Raw genomic sequence first — 23,688 nt, forward strand, 5'->3', positions numbered from 1 at the left:
TATCCCAAACCAACTTCTTCCAAGTTTCCTTATTACCTTTGCTTCTCACCATGTTCCAAACAAGTGAACTAATGATTTCTTGGTTAGCATTAATCTTAAACACGAGTCTATCTTCCCCGTACGAGAGATGGGTACTCCTGATATCATTCAGAAAGGAGAAGTCCTCTTCAATTCTATGGTGGTTAAGGGCTTCTATATCATTCAGAAAGGAGAAGTCCTCTTCAATTCTATGGTGGTTAAGGGCTTCTATCGGAGAGAGAGAGAGGTGACTGTCATGTCTAACCTGCTCGTAGAGTTTTCCTTCAACCCTTTGTATAAGAATGCCATGACTCCAATCATCCACCCAAAATCTGATTCTTTTCCATTGTCATCTTTCCAAAAAACGACTTTGTTGTGTTTTAACAAATCATGTATATTATTTTCGTTATTTAACTTGTCTTTTTCACGCTATTACATATTTTTTTCCCTTTGTTATATGTTTTATGTATCATTCCTAGCATTCAATTGTTTGAATTAGAAACAATGACGATTCAGTTATAATCAATTCGGTTGGAACAGTGATTTGATTCAAAACCAATTTAAAACAACTTTGTTTTGGTCCCAAAGTGAAAATCTGCCCAACAAAAATAAGAGGCAAAAAGAAAAATCGTTTTTGTTCTCTAGCAAATCACATGAATTGCCTTGCCGGTATTTTATTTTTCACATTTAGTATTTCCGATAAAAACTGATTCAATACAAATTGGTTGTTAAAAGAAGACTCACCATCATTAAATCTTAGAAGTAAACATTTGACTAGCGGTGGGGTTACAAAATTTTAAGGCACTTGTTATAAAATTTTAAATTTTAATAAGTATCAATATATAAATAAGAAAGATTATCCTCAAGTATCCATATAAAAATAAACACTCTTTGAGTGGACAATTGTTCACAGTTTTCGCCCTGCATTCAACTACGGTGCTTTGATATTTTCTTTAATAAATATTTTTCTTTTAAAGGTTTTATCTAAGTCATTAGACTATTTTATTTTATCGCCGCACCCGAGTTGCATCGAGTCGAGTGTGCACCGGACATGAGTGCGACACCGACTCACACTCGAGCAATGTCATATTACTAAATTACTTATATAATATATGTTGTTTTGATATTTTTTTGTGCAATACAATTATTCAAATATGTTATATATATTAATAATCAAATTATAATAATAATATATATATGCTTATGTTTTATATATATATATATAATAAACTTAAAATAATAATAATAATAAAATATCCTCACCGGTGGCACTTAAATTTTTTTTTCCACACCCTTATCGGCACCCACACCCGCACCTTGCCGGGTGAGATGGTCTTATGAGTGAAATATGATACGGGTCATACTCGATTTAAGTCCAAACCACGTGCGTACGCGAACCGGAGATTGAAGCAACTCGTCTCAGAAGCATCCGGATCGAATCGGGATTTGTCGATACACGCCACAGATAAAGGAGGGAAACGCTCTTCCCGCCATTCCATCGACCCGCAAAACCCAAGCCCAAAGGAAGTGCAATATAAGCGGAGGGGAAAGTGATCGAGCGTTCATGTTCCTCTCTTTGACGTTCTCCCTGTCGTTGATGTTGAGGCATTTGTCCCTCTCCCCCTTCCTCTGCAGTGCTTCCATTAAATCTTCCTTCGCAAGCTTCTCCAGGTTCCCTTCTTCATGCCCAAACCCTAACCCCGGGCCTTACTTCCATCCCTTCTCAAAGATGTCCACCCGCACAGTCGCCGACGTTCTCATGGCCGCCGCCCGCGCCAACGCCGCCAAGAAGGGAGAGCCTCCTTCGAAGCGCGCCAAAATCGTCGAGGAAACCCCCAAGAAGGACGCCGATATCTCCGATGAGCCCGCGAAGCCGACCGGCAGCAGCGGCGGCGGTGGTAAGGGTGGCAGCAGTGAGGGATTTGATCTGGACGCGAAGATCCGTCAGTTGACGAAGAAGCCGCCGGAGTTCAAGCCGAAATCCGCTGCGTTCTGGAAGGAAGGGGAGCACGTGCCGTTCCTCTTCCTCGCTCGCGCGCTTGACCTGATTGCGAATGAATCGGGAAGGATCGCAATGACGGATATCATGTGTAATGTGTTTCGGACAGTGATCGCCACTACGCCGGACGATTTGCTTGCCGTGGTGTATCTTTCCGCGAACAAGATTGCCCCTGCTTACAAAGGCATTGAACTCGGGATTGGAGATGCGGCCATTATCAAGGTTCTTGCTGAAGCCTGTGGGAGGAATGAGACGCATATTAAAACACAACTGAAGGTAATAGCGTGATTTTCTTTCTGTATCTCTTTTTCCTTTTTTTTTACCTGATGAAAATTTCATTTTATGTACATCTCTTTGTCCATTGTTCTTGATACTTTGACGGCTAGATCACATTGTAATCTGAATGATTCTCATTCAGAGTTTGGGTACATTGTCTTCTAATTTAGAACTTCATGTCGCTAAAATATCGTTTAACTCTGAAAGTAATCATCAGGAGTCCCATATTCCAGAGCCCCGCTCAATCGAGGCACGTCAAGAATGATGGGAGCTTCTTACGGATACATTCTTAAGTTCTTTCTGCGTTATATATATATATATATATATATATATATATATATATATATATATATATATATATATATATATATATATATATATATATATATATATATATATTTTCGGTGCTAGCTATATATATGTACTGCGATTTCTTCTTTTGAAGCTGAATGAATCCCCTCCATTTAAGCTTATCTTTGCTTGCTCGTTTCTTGTGACAAAAACGCATTTCCTTGGCCCATGCATTACAAAAATTTCAAAGCATTGCACAAAACTTTTGCACCATTCCTTTTAGAGGTAAAATTTAAAAAGGAGTAACGACTTCCAATGACTTTGGGTACTTGTTTGTCTCTTGTCCGATTCTTTTGCTTATGACTTATATGACAAGAAAAGAGTGCTTTTAATGTCGGTCCTAACGCTGACGAGTATGTTTCCCTTCAAACTGAGAATGTTGAACGAGTATAGATATAGTAATTCCTGTACACTTGTTTGATTGTTTCTAGTGACTGAATGGTGGATACTCAAATGAATTGAACGATACATACTTTGGTTGCTTGAATTATATATCTGACACATGACTGAATTTTCATTGTATTTGTATCAGTTTGTCCATCTTTATTCACTGAAGGGAACTCATGCAGTCCAGGTCTAACAACCCAAGTGTGTTGACTATGACTTGAAAATGGTTTTAAATAAAAAAATTCTGAGAAATTCTTAATGGTTTATAGTAGCCTTTTTGGTATGAACAGATGTTGGCTATGGTTCTGTTGGGATGCACCATACTGGACATTGGGGTCAATATGGCGATGTTCTTTCCAGCCAAACATGCCAAGTTTCTTTCTCATTTGAGATTTTTCTCGCCTGAGTACACTTCTTGCCGCAGAGCTTGCATTGGACATTTGATCAAATCTATCTCATTTTTTTGTGGCAAACTGCCAACAAGGGTCTGTTGGTTTTCTTGAGGCCCTGGTTGGTGAGTCCATACGAGAGGACAGTCCTGGAAGGGTGCTGTCCTCTTGTCGACACGGCTGGACAATAATGTGGATATGAGCCATGTTCCTGTACCGATGTTTTGGAAAACATTTCACACTGGTGTGTCCACACACGCACTTGTACGTGCACCAATATGACATAGCTTATACTAAAAGTTTTTGAGAAATCTTCAGTGGTTTATATACCTATATGGTCTACTATCAATTGTCTTGAAACACAATTTTTTTTTTGGAATCAAGTGTAGATGACTACAGGACAGGTTGAGATTTTCCATGCCAGATCTCTAGAATACTTTTGGTTAGGGTTGTTATAGTTGATGTTAAAGCGAAGTTTAATACTACATCTGGGGTCCAAAGAGTGCTTGTTCCTTAAGAAGATTTAATTGTAATACTCCAAGTGTGTAGAGTTTAACTTGAAAATAGTCTTAGATTGTATATTTTGGGAAATATTTTGTGGTTTATAATACTTATATACCTGTGCATCACGTTACTAGTTGTTTGGTCTCTTTCGATGCAAATTGAAACAGGCTAAGAGTGGCCTAGGATTTGTCAAACCAGGTGCTCAGTGAAGAATTGGGCAGAGTTGATGCACTTGGAGTGAGGAAATAAGATATACAGGCTGAAAGTATCTCTGTGTAATTAATTTTAAATTATCAAATGAAATGACATGACTAATAATGATAACAGATTCAGAATACTGAATGTTTTCCTTTTCTTCAAAATCTGATTATGTTTTAGTTCTATAATTCTTCTGCATGCTATTGTCATAGCAAATAATTCGGCCCAAGCACCTTGTAACTTTTATTTGATTAAAAGATCCAAGTCCATTTTGAATTTGTTGTGTGGTATGACTTGCTAAATTATTGCATCTTTGTGTCTTTTATGATTTAAGTGCATGACATTTTTCTGTGTCGAGTACATGACACGGAACTGGTGCTTTAAGAAATCAAGGTCACCCTTCTTTATCTTTGGAACTTGACTATTAGGGCCATAAATTGGTTATAGTTAAAATGTTACACAGTTGTACATATAAGCTAGTCCACCAACAATTAATTGTCTCCTGAAGCTTGATTTGGTAAATTCTGAGGCTGCAAATATGTTGTTAATCCTGTGATTCCAATGTGTTTGTATTTGTTCAGACATTGGGTGACCTAGGACTTGTTGCAAAAGCAAGCCGTCGGACACAAGCGCTGATGAAAAAGCCGGAGCCACTCACGGTTATCAATGTTTTGAAGGCTTTTCGTGACATTGCAGAGGTCTGCTTTTCTTTGTGTATTCTTTTTCGCAGTTCAAGTGAGATAAAATCTTTGTAATATTTTAAGTAGGATATGAGCTAGCTCCCCTTGCTTAATCTGTTTAGTTATTGAGAGTGGACTGTTGCTTTGATACTTCTATGTCAACGCTTGGCTTCGACAATCTGTTTCATGTGCAACTGACTACTTGGATTGGTTTATACTTTATATAATGGCTAGCAAGGAAAGTTGAGCTTGCTTGGACAAACAATTGATAAAAAGTTTAGAATCTGTTGGATGGTGTACAATGAGATAAATGTTGATCTTTGTAACCATTTAAATCCTGCTAAATAAGATTAGGTCGATCCAGTGAGGTCCAAGAGAAGGTGAATTTTGAGAGAACTTAGTCCTGGAACCATTATTTTGTTTCTTTGTAACATTAGTTGAGTTTTGAGGTGTTTGACACTGTTGATATACTGCAAATACAATATATTTACTTACTTTGTGTAGCACACTTATGTGCATATCCTGTTATTTGGTGATTTGGTCCATTGCTAGTTGCCACTAAGAGTTTTTGCTGGACTTCTATGGGGCAAGTCATGCCACCATTGTCTCTTCCATGGGAAATAATGTCACAAGTGCTTTTGCATGCTTAGTATGACTACTTCACAAGCTATGTCACACAGGTACTGCTTTTATGGAGTAGTACCCATACCATACGATGTATACATCTTTTTTTGGACTTGGTCAATGTTGATCAGGTCCATTTCTGTCCAAAAAATTAGAGTTATCTTTGATCTTTTTCTTTTTGGATTTTTAGTATGCTTATTACTTTCATAGTTTGTTCGTTAGTTTCTTCTCCATACTCTATACATTTTGAATCATGAATGTGTTATTTGTTTGTTTTAATTCTTATTTTTGTTTATATGTATATATAATGATTAAATACAGGTCATATTCATGTACCCAAGCTTTTTGAAAATGGTCTATACCTGCACCGACGGTACCTATGTGACATAGTTCACAAGTGATGTCAATTTTCTAGTTTGGTTGGATCCTTAAGACACATTTTATTTTTCAAACAAACATGGTAAAAGTTCAATCTTTTTTGGCATTTAATCACGATACATGGGAAAATATCTTGAAAAATGCTTGGACTAATATCTGTTTTTCTTTTCATAAAGTACGATCAAGACTAAAGTGCTTAATTTGATCACAGTTTTTTGTCTTTCTTTTTTTGTTGTTTTATCCCATTCCTTGTAATGCTATATTATGTGAAGATAATCTAAGAAAGCTTTGTGGATTTTTTTTGTTGTTTGTTTCCTCTCATAATATTATATCTATTTTTTGCATGTGTGAGTATTACTTTTGAGTTTTTGAGATTAATTTTTGGGCTTCCATGTCTGGCAACCAAGAAACGTTTTAATAATTTTATGCAATTGGGGTATCTTCAGCTAACTTGACTAGTTATTGGTCCATGTTGGAGGAGCGCTTGAATTGCTTCTAGTTGATTTGATTATGAGACACTCCAAATGGACCACAACTTGGCATAGCGAACTTTAGTGCTCCCCAATGGCCTAATCCCTATAGTTTGCTTGAATTCAATATTTGGAAGGGCTTTTCTAACATGGGGCCAATTCGAACCTTATAGCTGATCCCATGCTTTGGATGAACTGGAATGGTATATACCAATACCTAAGAAATTTATTAAAATATATGCTCTTATACGCCTGGACCTCACCACTACCTTCTATCTTGGTATATAGCCCTTTAGGGCAGGTTGTGATGATCCCTCTTAACTACAAAGTCATTACCTTGATATTGTTCTTCAAAAATATCTACATACTTGTGAGTATGCATTTACATTGAAACATGGATGGTTGCGGATTGAATTCACTAGTTTTATCCAAACAGGAGATGATGGTAGAAATGCTTGTACTGCTTAGCTCATAAATAATATCCTAGCTGATCTTTTCTGCTTGTTTATGTATTTAACCAGGAATCTGGAAAGGAAAGCCAAGACAAAAAGCGAATACGGATAAGGAACCTCCTGGTGGCTGCAACGGATTGTGAACCACAGTATCTTGTCCGTCTATTGCAGGTTGACCTTACTTGTAGAGATTTTATTCTAGGTATTACAAAATGTTTCTGAGCTTTTGAAGTGTTTGTTACAGTCAAAGATGCGGATTGGTTTAGCTGAGCAAACTGTTTTGGTTGCCTTGGGGCAAGCAGCTGTATATTCTGAAATTCCTCCTGTCCCATCATCACAAATTCAATCTCGGTTGGAAGAGGTGTGTACACTGTGTGAATTCACATGCTAGTTCTTAATCTGTTGGGGGGGGGGGAGGAAGGGATGCTGCTTTTTCTAAAGAAAGGAGTTAGAAAAAAGGGATTAATAACCTAATTGAGCGTCCGTATTCCTTTTCAGTTTGAATTTTTATTGAAAGCTCTAAGTTAATTGTATAAAATGCTCAACTTTGATGATGTATTTTAATTGCATGCTTGATTTTGAAATCATTCTGCTGACATTTGTTTAGTCAAAAAATGTTTTCAAAATTTTCGTTAGATATAGGAGAAGAAAATTCTATAGTATCTGCCATATCTAATGTTGTATGAATTGTTGACTGTTCACTTCTATCACATCACTATTGCTGCAAATGCTACTGTAATTTCTTTGGTTGTTTTTATATATCTTTCTTGATTTTTCTGACATAGCTCATAACACATTTTCAGGCTGCTAAAAGTGTCAAACAAGTGTATTCGGTACTCCCTATATACGACAGAATTGTCTCCACCCTTCTGAGTGTTGGAGTGAGTAAGCTTTTGGATGCATGTACCTTTTCCTTGGGTGTGCCTGTTGGGCCTATGTTAGCTAAGCCTACCAAGGGTGTATCAGAAATTTTAGATAAGTTTCAGGATACTGAGTTTACTTGTGAATACAAGTATGATGGTGAACGGGCTCAGGTAACCTAATGTCCATTCACCATTCCAAATTTTCCCTTCTGGTCTATCTTGTCTTTCTGATTCCCTTTGCCCTTGTTTTAGATACATTATATGGATGATGGAAAAGTTGAGATCTACAGTCGTAATGCTGAAAGAAACACTGAAAAGTTTCCTGACGTTGTTTCTTCAGTTGCAAGGTAGAACTCTTTCTTTATGTTTCACACTTTCACATCAGTTTCTTCATCAAATCAAGCAGAAATTAGTGTCCAGGATTTGTTTCTAAGGATGCATTTGAAGTTTTTTCTACTTCCATGGAACAAGATAATTTGCTCATCTATGTCACATGGAGGTGGGCAGATGCTAGTGCAAAACATTTTCAAGCATTTGGGTTCATGGACACGACCATGCATGTGTGTGTGTATATATAACAAATGCATCAGAAAAATATAAAATATAAGCCTGCCATGTCCTATGCCCACACCTGTGTCCAGCTATGTCAGCATGGTGCAGCACTCTTTCAGGGGTGTTTGTGTCACATAGTTGCTCACTATGTCACATAGGTACAGGTGCCGGTGCGGGTACGGGTACTGACCATTTTCAAAAAACTTGGGTGCGGGGGCACGGGCGTATATATATATATATATATAAACAATAAGAAATACTTAGAAAATATGTACCAAAATAAAGAATATACATCAACATAAAAAAATAAATAACGTAGAAAATATATATCAACGGCTCTTACAACAGTGTGTTTAAGAAACCTATGAAAAACTTTAAACATATGGACAACCAAGCAGCTCCCTAGTCAAATATGAACACCAGTCTAATTTTCACATCTAAAGAATAGAATAAAAAGTAAGGTGAAAAAAATTAAATCAAAATAAAATTAAGCAGTTTGGATCTATAGGTACCCATGTGTCAAAGTACTCATTTTGGGTACAAGTATGACGACACGGGTACGTGGACCTTACTGAAGTACCCATGTGACTTTTGCTCATTTGTAATGCTGTTAGAATGATCCTGTGTTAAAGGCTTGATTATAATTGTACTAGGAAGGGCCAAATATTATCAAGGTCTGAAGCTTGCTGGCTTATTGTGATAACTGGCTGGTTACCTGACTTTTGGCCAGCTACTTGCCCTAACATTTACCCTACTCAAAAGGGTCTCCACTTTTTGAAGAAGCTTTTTCTATGCTTTGGTGTCACAAAGGTCATACTTTTTTATTTTCAATTCTTCTAGTGTTAATATGTTGGCAATCATATGCATCAATGAATAAGCACTCTTAACAAGAGGACTTTGATTCTCTCAGGAAAATTTACTTGATTAAATCAAGACCTGTTGTGAGAAGGAGTTGTATAGTAAATCCCCTATAGAATTTAGAATTAAATGACTTCAGGTTCAACAAAATTCAGTTTTGCATGCAAGTGAAGGGGTTGTTCTTGGGTGCACTGATAATGACAGCAAACCAAGTACCTACGATTATAGCGCTGTTTCTTTTCAGTTGGTGGTTACTAACCTATGTTTGGCTAACTTTCAGATTCAAGAAGCACTCAGTACAATCCTTTGTCCTGGACTGTGAAGTTGTTGCTTATGATCGTGAAAAGAAAAAGATTTTGCCCTTCCAGGTTATGACTTCAGCATGTTAAGATGAATGATTAATCATGTATTTCAGTGAGAAGATAGGTTGTGTGACTTGCGTCCAGATCTTTGCTGGCATGTGGAAACTTTCTTAACTCCTGCTTTCATGGAAAAGTCATGTTTTTACTCATGGATTGTTTGCTATCTGATTATGCAGGTCCTGACAACCCGTGCCAGAAAGGGTGTCATACTGAGTGATATCAAAGTTCAAGTTTGCATTTTTGCTTTTGATATTTTGTACCTCAATGGCCGCCCCCTTCTTCAGGAGCAACTTAGAACACGTCGAGAGGTTGAGTTTTATGTCTTTGTCTCCTTAAAATGTACAGAATCCATGCATTACATTACTAATTCCAAGTTTCCAACTATGCAGTTCATTTTGAATCCTTAGAAAATTTATGTGCCCATCTTTGTGTTGCACCTAGTCATTTGAGTCCTTCAGGTGCCAGCTATCTCATAATAAGGTGCGAGGTGATAATGGCACTATGCTTCTTTTCTATCCCATGGTGGTTGTCTCCTTTTCAAATGTTAGCCACAAGTGGGAGAATACTTACTCTTTTCTTCTTAAATGCGAGCCATTGATGTGGAATATAGGTCAGTGCAGTGAAGGCCTACGGTGAGGATACAACTGGTTTTTTTCTGGCCTACTAATTCCATACTATGTTACATGGGTGCAGGCATGTAGATGGGTACAGAGCAATTCCAACTATATATATATATATATATATGTATATGTGTGTGTGTGTGTATATATTGTATATACAAAACATGGTCTTAAACGAACAAATAGAATAACACCTTCATATTTCATAATTTCTAATTGTAAAACATAAACTAATACTAGCAAAGTAACAAAATTACCAATAAATATCACATAGAAGTTTGTGAGAATGATCCGACCAAGTGATTGTTCTGTTTTATCTTTAAAATTGGAAGGACAGGTTCCGTTATTAAGTGCATGCAAAGCTTGTTCTCCTGCCAAGTCAAAACCCATTGGTTTACCTGTGAAAAGTTAAAACATGGATGCTCCTCAACTGCAATACAATGACTAGCTTCATATTTAATTTACAAAAGGAAATTTGAATTTTGCATGTCAAACATAAATGTAAAAGGTACCAATCCAGATGTGATGGAAAGTAATCTCAGAAGTGAACATAAATTATATCTTTTACTCTCTTGCTAGGGAGCTTGTTCTTTTGATGTTGTGAGTTTGACAATATATGCTCTAGTTTCTTTAAGAAAATGATGATTGTAACATGTTGTAGGTTTAGTGGCTGATCCATATACCGTCCACCACTTCACTACCAATTAACAGGATCTTCCTCATCTCTTACCATTAGAGCTGTTAAAGAATCAAATTGAGTCAAAAACTTTCCAAACTACTGTTTGCTAATTTGAGGATATTTTGCTTTTAATCCTATCTTTTCACTAAAATTGCATGTACATGATGAGAAAATTTGAATAATCATGTGCGACATTCTTTTTCTTTTGTTTGAAAATTATTTTTTTGAATTTTTTCGATCATGTTCTCCCATATTTCATAATGTCAATTTCCTTTAACAACTCCCAGATAGGCTCTATAAATTGAAGAAAATATGTGATTCTGTCCCATGATAAATAATCCAAAATGCGTTTGTCAACCATCTGGGCCTTCCCATCATCTTTATTATGATCAAAATCTCAGTCTCACCACCATCACTAATTCATTCATGATTTGTTTAATTTTTTTCATTTTTACAGTTATAGAAGTAAAATGAGTCTCAACAACCTTCACTGATTTAAGATCAGAATGTTTATTGAATGTACAGAGATCATATATATGGTTTACAATTGAATTTGTGATGTTTCTGGCATTGTGTTCGAGTTATTCAATCCATGAACATAAATTCTGTGCATGCAAATCTTCTTTTTGATAAGGTGCATGTATTCTTGAATGGTAGATTTAAGATTTTGTGCTCCATAGTGTCTGAAAAATGTGATTGTACTTGGGATAAATTGAGAAACTCATCCTTGCACGAGTGCATGCTGGATCATCATAATTTATAAGTAATGATCCACACCACATTATCCTCATCCATTTCTTTTCACTTTTAAAACAACCTCTTTCAATGCTGAACGTCTTTATACTCTCCAAATACTTCAACTAACTTTAGAAAATTGACCCATTAAATAAATTAAAATAAACCGCTTTTGTATTTCAGTCCACCCATCAGAAATGATAGAGATTTTATATCTTTTCCATGATTTTCTTAGCAAGTTCTCACTAAGTCATTTTCCCTTCTGCAGAAATGACTGTTCTTAAGCTCTTTGAGTAGGGAGGCACGTAACAAGTCAAACTGTAATTGGCCAAGGATGTAGTCATATCTTTCCAATAAGGAATTATAGCTACATTAAGATGAAGCAAACTTGAAAAAAGGAACCTGCCTATCTTATTTTTTGATTTATGCTCTCATATTCTATAGTTTTATTGGCTTCCAGATTTCTTTTCTTGTTCCCGTTTTTCAACACTAGTAAAAGGAGTAAACATCACCTGATTTCCTGATTTTTTCTTCTTTCCATCTGGCTTTTGTTCTTTTCAAATAGTGGAAAGGAAACTGAAAGAGTGATACCCATGTGCACGTGTGTTTGTTTGTGTGTAATGTGTATATATATATATATTTGTACCTCAAAAGAATGGACGTGTGAGAGGGAGAGAGAGTGTGTGTATTCGTACCTGAAAGAATGGACATTTTTAGACTCCTTCGAATTTGATGGAGTCTAGAAAGTGACTCATTTGGGCTCTAGTGTGTTGACTGCACCAGACACAATCAAATACATGCCCCTGCCATGTCCAAGCCTGGCCTAAGGTGTTGAATCTATTGACAATTTGACATGGGTGCGTCACCCTGAATGAAATGTCCAGTTTCAATACCTCTCATTTTCTTGCTGCTCTTTCGACTTCATTCTTTCTTGTAAACTTTTATGTTTCCCGTCTCTATTGACCAGTCTGTGTTTTTGTTCCTTTCTAAACTCTACTCTTTTGAAGTTTGTTTTTCTTGACATTACCATTTTTAAAATTTTTCTACATTATCTTGTTTTTTCTGAACCCCACTCTCTTTTATCAGTTAAGCTCGTGCTGTACCTTTTTAGTGTCAGCACGTTCAGTTTTGGCATTTCTTTTCATCATTTGCTGATCCGTTTTGTCTGGTTGCTCCATTTACAGTCAAGAGCATGGCTGACAACAGTTCTGAATTTTGCAGCTTCTGTATGATTCTTTTAATGAAGTAGAAGGGGTCTTTCAGTTTGCAACTGCAATTACATCGAGTGATCTTGAGGAAATACAGAAATTTCTTGGAAGTGCAGTTAATAATAGGTTTCTTCTTGCCTTATTCTTGTAACTTGTTGTTTTTGTTGGTCCCACAATCTCCTTTCATCTGTCTCTTGTTTCCCATTCAATGATGAACTATTATCTGACATTGTAATGTGTTAAAATATGGAAATATTATTAAACAAGAGAACTGATTGATGATGTTACTGAAGTTGATAGTTGATAGCCTTTGAGTGTCACCTGATAGTTCTGATTACATGTATTTGCCATTACACCCTGTTGCAGTTGTGAAGGGTTAATTATTAAAACACTGGACAAGGATGCTACTTATGAACCTTCCAAACGGTCCATGAACTGGTTGAAATTGAAGAAGGATTACATGGACAGGTCCTAACATCTTTTGTTTCAGAATTAAAATTTCCAAATTTGTCTCAATCCAACTGTCTGAATGCATGCATGTGACCCTTTTTGTTTTTTTCTTATGCTTTGCAGTATTGGGGACTCATTGGATCTTGTACCTATTGCTGCATTTCATGGCCGTGGAAAGCGTACAGGTGAAGTGAAAGTTTATGTTGTGGACAAACATATATAGTACTTCTGATATTTGGTTGTCTTTTCCACCTATCATTAGTGGCCAGTATATGTTGTTATTGTCTTTTTGATGCATGTTCCTTTTCTTCTCATTCTTTTGATTGTCGTCTTGCTCCTTTGTAAGCCTATTTATGTTACATTTGTGACAGGAGTTTATGGTGCATTTTTACTTGCATGTTATGACGAAGTAAAGGAAGAATACCAGAGCATCTGCAAGATAGGTATATCAATGGTGATTATCTACAAATTTTACTTTGTATTGTTGCTTATTCTGTTGACATATTTATGATGTTGGATTATGTGTTGCTTGATTTTGCAGGAACTGGTTTTTCTGAAGCAATGCTTGAAGAGCGTTCAGCTAGTTTACGTGATAAAGTTATTGCCAAGCCAAAGGTGCTCTTTTTTGTTATTTTGTGTGTTTTTTTTACTGATTCATGTCTGTGTTGTCAAAATCTGTTAACTTTTTTTTTTTTTGTTTTGTTTTGCTGTAGCCTTATTATAGGTACGGAGATACGATGAATCCGGATGTTTGGTTTGAACCATCTGAGGTAATACACTTGAAAGCAAATAAATGTACTTGTAAATCTTGTCTTTCTTTATGTATTTAAGTGACTTTAAATGCATATGTTATAAAATTATTTGATGACGTTGATGTGCTATATGTTCTTTTACATGGTGTATGTTTTTAATAGAGGAAGGGTTGCTGCATGTACTTGGATGCAAGTATACAAGTGTCTATCCATATTTGACTTTCACCATTTAAGTTCTGAATGTGTTAAGTAGTTCATTGTTTTTGCAAAGTTAATTGGTTTTATCATTAAACCTGCAAGATTGAAAAGACTTCTCTGTTATGCAGTGGACTTCGTGCTATCTTTTTGCTGTGGGCTTCATGTTATTTTAGTGTATCGGGTTAGAACTTCCTTAGGTAGTTTCTGAACTCGTCATATTTCTTGGTACGTTGACATGTTGGGAAGACTGTTGCTGTTGAACATGAATCAGACGTTACACCTTGGAAAGCTGTTGTTGTTCAACATGATGCCGAAGTTGACAGCACTATTTTACAGATTGGCAATCTTGATGGTTTTCAGCGGTCGGAATGAATATTGGCCATTGCATGTCCTCACTGCTTGGTAGTCTGAACTGTGTATTGGTGGACACTGTATCCAAGATGTTGAAAGTAGAAAGTTTGGCTTTAAATGTGGTAGTTAGTTGAATATTTAAAAGTTAGGGTTCTCTTATGTCATTTCAATATTTTATGTGTCCTCCGTTTGTAACTGTTACAGCCGTGCCCTAATCTCTCTTTTAGTAGAGATTAGTGTACGAGATTGTGTAAAGGAGTTTTACCGCCTCTCTCTCTCTCTTTCTTTCTCTCGTTCTCCCCTTCCCTATTACGCAACACAAGACATGGACACTTCCATGTTATTCTTTTCATTCTTATTATGTAAAGTGTCAAAAGATGTGAGCTTTGACATCTTTAACTCTGGGATGCTTGATTATCGATTCTTAGGTTCTCCTTTAGAATTAAAAATTTTATTTAGCGAAGTTAACATGCAACTTAAAAATTCATGGTCATTTCCTCTCCATTGCGTGTTTTTCATCACATGATCATAATTCATAATGGTTGCTAAATAAAATAAGATGAGAAAAGTGTGCATATGTTATTAATTGAACCTTCTCAAAATCTCAGCCTCTCTGTGCTGCACTTGTTCACTGCTCCTTTATAAGGTTGGTAATTGGTATCATTAATGCATGGTAGTCTAGCATGATTAGTTACAGGGGATGGCTATTGTTCCTCTGCTTGTTAGTGTGCCTTGTGGACTTTAGCTTCTTAATCAAATGTTTTTCATGGTAGCTCATGCATTTGTCATCATTTTTCTGCAGGTTTGGGAGGTGAAAGCTGCAGATTTAAGCATTAGTCCTGTACATTGTGCTGCTATTGGTGAAGTAGATCCTAAGAAGGTTGGATTTATTTCAACTATCATTGATGGGGAAAATAATAAATTTTATATATCACGACCATAATTATCCAAACTTGCTTCTGTGAAATCACAGAAAGATGCATGTATTTCTTTCTTGTTTATATGCAGATCTATTTTTGTTTCTGAACGTTGTGTTTTCATTATTAAAGGGTATCTCTCTTCGATTTCCACGATTGCTGAAAATTCGTGAAGATAAGAACCCAGATCAAGCCACAACATCTGAGCAGGTGAGGAACAAAATCTTTCTTTATCAACGAGCTGACGATCTATGTTTCCTTTTCTGATCCACATCTGCTGGTTGTGGTGTTGTAGGTTGCTGACATGTACCGCAATCAAAAGATTAACCATTCAAGGAACCAGGACGAGGAGGAAGACTGAAGCAAGAACAAGATACCTGTTCCTAATACAGTTGCAGGAAAGGATATATGTTGCTCATACTCGGGGTAAGTCTTGTTTACGAGTTCCATTTATTTCTTCATTCCGGTTTCTGAGATGCATTTTCATTAAAGCCACGTATCTGATAGTAACGTTTTCTTGCCATCTTATTTTAGGATGTGCTGCTTTGAGCATGCATGTGTAAATTATCCTTGGAGATGAGATTGAGGAGTAACCGTTGCCGTGGTTGCTTGTTTTTCACTCTGCGGTCCAATGCCTATTCAGATGGAAGGAGGCCAAAGTCGGAGCTGAACTATCCGTCATGTATGTGATTTATGTCTAATCGCTATTGTCTATTTATTCAGAGTGGTCATATATTCTATGTTTCGCTGCTCCGTAGTTGGTTCTTGGTTGTTGCTTGGGTCTGTTCTTTAACTGGTGCAGGCTGAACTGAAGATGGTCCAATGACCTGAATCACCTGATGTAACAAATTGTGCAATAATTACCTGATCCTGGTGTAGGCTGAACTGAAGATGGTCCACTGATCTGATGTAAGAATTTGTGCACTACATATCTGACACTCGAGCTTGATAATGATGTCTTACGGGTGCCAAGTTACGATTCCGTCATCAGCCATGTTGTGGCTCCCATTTTGCACCGTTTTCTGCTGCAAATATATCGTTCAAGTTTTGTCTCTGTAACACGAGAAGCCCCAATTCATTCATAAAATGAAGGCTACCATCTAGCTACATATACTTTTTCTGGGCTTTTTTTAGCTATTATGAAAACCGGGTCTCTTATTATCTCGTCTGCCCAAGCCAAAAAATATGGTGTGCACTTGAAGGAAAAAGTGGACAGATGAGAAGCCTAGTTGACTGGCGTTCCAGGAATAACACCACGTGATGTAAAACCTAGTTTTTCATCACTAGTATCTCATGTTGCGTGAGAAAGTGTGAAAGCATAAACAGTTATTCATATAATATGAACTGTTTAAACAGTGTGTAAAAAGTTATTAAATTTAGTCGCATGCATTGCGTAAATTATCCTTAATGGTGCCGTTTGAATGCCAGAGGACTAAACTTGGTCATTATGAAACTAAGTTTTCGTTCGTAACTAAGCTTTCTACAAATCTGGTTTTCTAAAAGTTGTACGTCGAATGTCAAAATATGGTTCTCAACTTGTAGCAAGGGTTCTAAATTGCCGCTGGTTTTCAGCTCCTGCCGGCCGGAAAGGTCGTTCATGACAGGGGACCTCAGCCGTTTTTCGGCTGGCAGGCGTACTGGAAAATGTGAAAAGAAGCTGTCTTGATGCAAAATTAAAGGTGCCTTATGCAAAATTAGGTTCTCATACCAAACGAGCACTGGTATGCGTCATCGGCCATTGCGGGCGTCAAATATGGTGGCGTTCGCGAGAGGGCCAGCATCGTGATGTGGTGGTGCCGCATCATAGCCTGACGCGTCCTACTGATTAGGACGTCGGACTCATAGCGAGGCTCTGACTGTATGTGGTTCCACCGTATGGGCACGCTTAACGAGGCTGAGTCGGCTGTCCTCAATTCGTAAGATTCTTTCCCTTTCTGTCCATCAAAGATTCAACGTGATTTAGTCCAGAGCAGGTTATTACTTACCAGAAATAACCATATTCTGGACATGTTTCACATCTATGTTTGAATCGGGAACTAGGTCGAGTACTACTGCATCTACTTTTGACTTAGTCCAGAGCAGGTGATCAGAAATAACCATATTCCGGACATGTTCACATGTATGTTTGAATCGGGAACTAGGTTGAGTACTACTGCGTCAACTTTTATTCTTCACGCAGAGACTGGTGTAGGTTTGCTTTCGACAAACAAGCTGGTATTGGCAGAAGGCACAGGCTATTTTATGCCAAGAGTTGCACCTTTTTCGAATTGTGGCGTCGACCTTCAACTTGAATATGTTTAGTCCTGTACCTTAGCTACCAAATGTGCATGGACACACTGGACAACTAATTCAAAGGCGCCTCAAACTAAGGACGTGTTTGTTTGGGCAGGACATGTCTGACGCATCCCATCTAAGGACCCTTGTGTATAACAAGATCCGAGTGCTCGCATGCCTCAAAATTTCTGTCCTACTGTTGGAAGTGAAAACATTTAGAAAAAAACATGGTAAATTTAAGAAGAAAAAGACTTAAGTGTTGCTCACACTCAGCTGAGTTGCTTGTCTAAAATTTAATCCTTGTACATTGGAGACAGTGAGTCTCCTAACATACCTTTAGTTGATGTCCTACAATTTACAGACTGAAACTTTTATTTTATTTCTTTTATTTGGTTTCTAGAGAGGCAACTTCTGAGAGTCGACCAACCCCACAGCGCGTCCCCATTACCTGTCATAATAACTAAATTGAAGACGTCCAATGCATCTCCCAATTCTTCATTGTCGTTCTAGTCAACGGTTAGCCTCTTGGAGCTTAAGAAGCCATCGCCAGAGCTTCCAGAAAGTAGCAGAAATCATAAAGTAGAGAAATACTTATCAAATAAAAGTTGCTGGCATGGCCAAGAAAATACAGAGGGAAAAAAGTGATCAAAATTCAAACAAAAATCCATCCAAATGGGTAAACTCTATCCCCCGAAACAAAAGATTTATTGTCATAAGAATGCGGGGCAACCATGACGCCTATCTCCTCAGGCTTTGCAATATGTACGTCGCATAAAGATCCCTGAAACACAAACCACAACTTTTCAGTAAAAGCAGATTCCATAAAATGTGCTGCACCTTCACCATTTCGGCAGTGAAGATCGCCAATCACCTTCTAAATGAAGTGTATCTAGATGAAAGAATTTGAACTAGTATAATAGCCGGTCAACAATGGTAGCCCCTGATGGAAGGTAGATCCCACGGACTTTACTTACATTGAGTACTGAATAGCATCGAGGGCAGCGGATGCTGGCAGGAATTCATCTACTTCAACCATTTTGTTCTCGTTCTTCTTGTCTACACTTCTGTCAAGGAAACCCTTTTGATTAGTATCATGAAGCAGTCAGTAGGAATTTTGTTAGCCAAGGGATGTCAAACCTCCCGGCTGTCTGCAACGCTGCCTACTTTATCCTATTAGGCAATCACAGAGTCCCTGGCAGGGAACTGAACATCCACGGCTCAACCTGGGTTCATAAGCCCAAATAGCACTCTTCTGCTAATAAATTTCCAATTATTAGCAGACATTGACTAACAATCCAGAGAGTTCATAGCGAGTACGAAAAGCACCATTAATTATTCTGCAAGTGTGGATTTGAATTGATATACTGCTATGAACACGTTAATGCGGGGTTATGCACGCGGCATGAATAGATCATCAAGCCTCCGATGAAGGTTCTTGCTGATTTAGCATGAACATCATGAAAACAGGGGGCTTGCCATTTTGATCTAATCCATCCAATCTTGATATTGTACCAAGGATCTAACTTAGTTTTGAATTGCCATAGGTTTCACTGTAAAAGGATACAGTCTTCAAAGAAGCGCCGGATCTCAGCGAGACGATGAGGTGGTAGTTCTTTGATGTCACTGAAATCTCGATATTCCGGATCGTCTGCGCAAACTGCAATAATCTTGGAGTCCTTCTCTCCCTGTTGACAGGACAGTCCGCATGGTTAGCCGTTGCAGCTTCGGTATCAGGGGAATGACAATAACCAACAATGGATATCTAAAACACTAAACGGAATAAGCCCACAATTACCAAAAGTCCATTCCATTGGCTAAAAATGAGTACCTTGGAAAAATTAATGGCTTTATCATAGGGGAAACATTCTGAGAATATGAAACTGTCCCGTGTTTTGGCCACTTATATTTTCGACTGATCATTTCATACTTTTATCACATGGGCTGAGCAGCGGATTCAATAGTCCGTCAAAAAGCAGAATACGGGTAACAGTTTCGAATAGATTTAAGAATGAAGAGTAGTCACGAGTACCCACTTGAATCTGAAGCACAAAAGATGAGACTGTTCTTAGAGTTCCTTACCTGATCTATCATGGGCATCAGTCCAATTGCTTTTGCTCTCAGGAAACACCCAGGAAGAACTGGTTCCTAGGGGAACAAAATGAAAACGCAATCATCTAACTCTGTGTAAAACATTAATTGGTAAATCTCAGTGATTTTTTTTGTTTATTGAGAATAGCTGTCGTTAGCTTGGTACCTGCATAAGCACCAAGACATCCATGGGATCGTTGTCTTCACACAAAGTACGCGGTATGAAGCCATAGTTATGAGGATAGACCACTGAGGAGTACAATACTCGATCAACCTGCAGGCAGATGAAATAATACGTCATAGGAATGCAATCCTATACTGCGAAATCAATCCGTAATCTGATTTACCTTTATCAAACCTGTTTTCTTGTCTAGTTCGTATTTCACCTTGCTTCCCCTAGGAATCTCCACCACCTGCACTATGTGATAAGAATAAGAATGATCCCGCAATCCCATTTCTCGTGAACAAATACGTGAGATTTATATTCTCCGAATGGATGGTATAGTTTGAGATACTAACACAGTTGAAAATAGATGGGGCCCCAGGTCCTGCAGAGCAAAAAGGGAATAAGAAAAGGGTTAGCAAAATGAGAAACGTAAAGCTGGTTTTGAAAGGCAATTGCCTGTCTGGTTTGATGTACTTTAGTGTTCAAAAGCACGAGAAGGGTGTTTTTTATATGCCGCTGTCCAATGTTTATGGGTATTGCTGCTAAAACCAAGTAGATGATGGCATTTCGCACTCAAACCTGTTCGCCCATTTGTGGATAAACAGACAACACGAGACCGTGCATATGTCAACGTTTCAGTGGGAAAAAAAAAATCAAAAGCACCTCATTGATTGAATGCTCTTATTCATAACAACTATAATTTGACTCCAGAAATGGAAGAGACAAACGTGCAGGGGGAGAGAGAGAGAGAGGGGGTTGGGGGTGAGATGATCATGATGATGGTGGTGGTGGTGGTAATGATTTAGCCAAAACGATGCCAGAGTTTACCAATCTCAAGATCATGCCATGGATGGGCGGCAACAGATCTCCTTGACAAAGATGAAAGGATCCTCTCATTGAGTCGAGGGGTTGGGCGGCCAGAGGAGGCTCCACTTTCACCCAGATGATGTTCTTCACTCATCTTCTTCACTCGAAAAAAAAGGAAGACAAAAACAGAGATTAGTGATCAACCGTCAACACCACATACACTTTCCGGCCCTTTCATCTCTATAATCTTCCTACAGATTTAGAGAATCAGAAGGGTCTTACCTTAATCTCTGATCGCTGCGGACGAAAAGGTGGAAAGGAAAGAAAAGACGAGCAATAAGAGGGCAGATGACTTGGGCCAATTTAAGGAAAGAGGAACGGGGCTAAGGATGGTACTGATTCCTCTTCCGGGATTTGAAAGAAGCGGCTCTTTAGTTTAGGCTTCTCGCTTCGCGACCTGCCGACCACTTAGATCCGTCGAGGTGTCTTTAGCATAATTTATTGGCTAGACCTCCATTTCTCGACCGGCCGCTTGCTGGCAGAACCGTCTGAATGGTCGTACAAGACCCCGCAGCCAAGCAAGAGTAACTTGAGTTCAACTTGAAAGGTCATGCTTACCACAGCCAGTGAGTAACTTGGGTTTAAGCTGTAAAAGTCATATTTACTGTTCTTCTGCACAAACTATTCCATTTATCTGCTTGGAAAATTGAAGCAAATGCATGAAAACCATTTATCTGCAGATACAAATAATGTGTTATTGTTTGTTTCCATGGCCAAATGGCCCCTTCAAGAACTCACGGACCTAAGAAGTCTCAGGTTTAAGAGTACACTTTCCGGTGGTTATACCAACTATCTTGAAAACCGGGAGGAGGCACATGCATTGCCCGCTTTTTTTAGTAGGAGGGCCGAGGCGCTTAAAAGTTGAGATTTAACATTCTAACTTAAATTCTCTTAGTCGGTCTGTTTTCACTCAGTTTTTCATTAAAATATACTTGTTTCAGGTTTAAACACATTTTTTTTTTTTATATAAATTTTCATTTTGAGTGTCTCAACGCAATCACTTTTATCACTTTTTGACTAATTTGCTATGCACTTTTCCACCATAAATAATCTCTCTTTTTCAGGTGGTTTAAGACTAGTTTAGTGTTTTGAGGAGACGCCATTGCTATGCACTATTTGCATGTTGGTGCCTTTTTGTTTGCCCATGGAAGTTCGAAACAAAAACTGGCACCTATCAGCCTCTGCCTTGATAGTTGCACTAACTCTCTTGAAGATAGGGTACATAATCTCTCATAAAAATAAATATCTTCTCTCATGATCAAATGTGGCTCTAAGGGGTGTAATGTAGCTGGTGAATGATTGAAAGCTCGATGAACAGTTCAATTCTAAGCATACTTAATCTCTCATAAAAATGAATCTCTTCTCTCATGATTAAATGAAGCTATGAGGAGTGTAATGTAGTTGGTGGATCATCAAAAGCCCGATGAACAGTTCAATTTTCATGGGTGCTACTCGTCTATATTACGAATGTTGGCAGATGTTATTTCCAAGTTAAAAGAAATAAATAATAAGTTTATCCAAGTCTTAAAACAGCCCTGAGCCCCCCACGAACAGGAGAATGAGGAAGAGGCTTCAACCGCTTCTGGTATCTCCCCTCTCATGATAAAATGAATGATCCCCTACAACAAGAAAAAAAAAAAGAAAGCAAAAAAAAAAAAAAAAACCAACATAAATGATTTAAATTGGCATCCTAACAACTTCATTTTCCTCTCTTAGATGCATAACAACTATTTAGGGTTTGTATACCATTGCTGGTCTCTTTCTCAACCGCGAGTTTAGGTTGGCTTAGAAAGACGAAGGATGATGATATGGTGGAATCAAAGCTAAGAACGTTACCTATTCATGGTAGGATATGATGGTTGATGCTGTCTGCTTATGGAATTTGATGGGAGGAAGACGACATTGTTGTAAGAGGTAAATGACCAGGACGTGAAAATGAAGTCGAGGAAAATGAAGGCACCTTCTTCTTTCAAGGTCTCTAATAAAAGTGTAATTTCATCACATTAACTATCTCCTCGTCCAAGATTTTCTCTAGGGATGAAGAACTTCCACCGACTTGTGATGAAGTCTAAAATGTCTTAAGATAATCCAGGACAAATTGGAAATAACGATAAACAAAAGGAAACTGAAAAAGTTGAACCAAAACAAAGAATAAATTCATGTTCCGATGTTTTAGTCATCTCTTATCTACTTCGAGAATTGAGGATCCTAAACAACAATGTACTTCTCTTTTCGATAAATATTCCCAAAAAGCAGTAATTTACCTACTAGATAAGAACAAACAAACTGAAATTCCTAAGGGGGATGTTTGATTACTTCAGATTTGAAGTCTATGGATCTGATGTAGTATGTTTTTGCTAATGTGACAAAAAAATCCAAAGTAAAATCCATGGTTCATCAAACTAAGTATCTTAGATCAAACCGCACTTGAAATCCTTATTTTACTTTTATGTATAGAAAACATATTAAATTTACGGTTCTCAAATCCTAATGGTTTTATATAAGAGGCAATCAAACACCCCTTAATTGAATCTGAACCCCTTTCAGATTAGATCCAAAAATTCATGAAGTTCAAAATAATTGGTTAGCCCGGAACGGTGAATCTCCTTCTAACTTGGAGTCAATTTAAAGAATTGAGTCAAAATCAAACATGATGATGCCTTCTCTCATCATAAAGGAACGAAGAAATGTAGTTAGCCCTTCGGATCTACCTATCTGCTAGTCAACCATTCCTAGCCGTCTTGTTCGGGACGCAAACAGGTCTTGTTCGGGACGCAAACCGGTGAAGCTGCTGATTCAGCACATGCAGCTGAATGTTTTAAATCGGTTAAAAAAAAGGTTGGAACATATATATATATATATATAAAAGTATTTTAAACTATTAAAAAGTTTTAAAAAGGAAGGTACGTATAACACATCATCCCATTAGGAGCGGTGCTAGAAATTTTTTTTATGAAGAAGACCAAATTATAACATAAAATTTTCTAAAATTTATATGTTTCATCTCCGGCAAGCCCCCTTT

The 23,688-nt window shown here is 37.7% G+C and overlaps 2 protein-coding genes across 3 annotated transcripts; one reads left to right on the plus strand and one right to left on the minus strand.

Moving 5' to 3' along the window:
• Positions 1-1,528: 1,528 nt before the first annotated feature.
• Positions 1,529-16,263, plus strand: LOC116266281 (DNA ligase 1). Its single transcript, XM_031647429.2, has 18 exons — positions 1,529-2,293; positions 4,704-4,820; positions 6,796-6,897; positions 6,971-7,087; positions 7,530-7,760; positions 7,842-7,936; positions 9,280-9,367; positions 9,538-9,669; positions 12,617-12,729; positions 12,970-13,071; positions 13,177-13,238; positions 13,425-13,496; positions 13,595-13,668; positions 13,767-13,823; positions 15,157-15,234; positions 15,404-15,481; positions 15,567-15,697; positions 15,806-16,263. Exons 1-17 carry the CDS (start codon positions 1,583-1,585, stop codon positions 15,630-15,632), a joined length of 2,295 nt encoding a protein of 764 aa, XP_031503289.1. The 5' UTR covers positions 1,529-1,582; the 3' UTR covers positions 15,633-15,697; positions 15,806-16,263.
• A 1,862-nt stretch (positions 16,264-18,125) lies between these two features.
• Positions 18,126-21,154, minus strand: LOC116266423 (soluble inorganic pyrophosphatase 1-like). Of its 2 annotated transcripts, none has more exons than XM_031647645.2 (9): positions 20,889-21,154; positions 20,628-20,760; positions 20,153-20,181; positions 19,981-20,046; positions 19,800-19,907; positions 19,625-19,690; positions 19,110-19,230; positions 18,520-18,601; positions 18,126-18,326 (listed from the first exon to the last, which is right to left on the minus strand). In XM_031647645.2, exons 2-9 carry the CDS (start codon positions 20,758-20,760, stop codon positions 18,284-18,286), a joined length of 648 nt encoding a protein of 215 aa, XP_031503505.1. In that variant the 5' UTR covers positions 20,889-21,154; the 3' UTR covers positions 18,126-18,283. The 2 variants fall into 2 exon arrangements, with proteins under 2 accessions (XP_031503505.1, XP_031503504.1); XM_031647644.2 differs by having other exon boundaries at positions 20,628-20,763; positions 20,889-21,152.
• Between the last annotated feature and the right edge of the window lie 2,534 nt (positions 21,155-23,688).

This window comes from Nymphaea colorata, chromosome 12, assembly GCF_008831285.2.
Source record: "Nymphaea colorata isolate Beijing-Zhang1983 chromosome 12, ASM883128v2, whole genome shotgun sequence".
NCBI classification, from domain to species: Eukaryota; Viridiplantae; Streptophyta; class Magnoliopsida; order Nymphaeales; family Nymphaeaceae; genus Nymphaea; species Nymphaea colorata.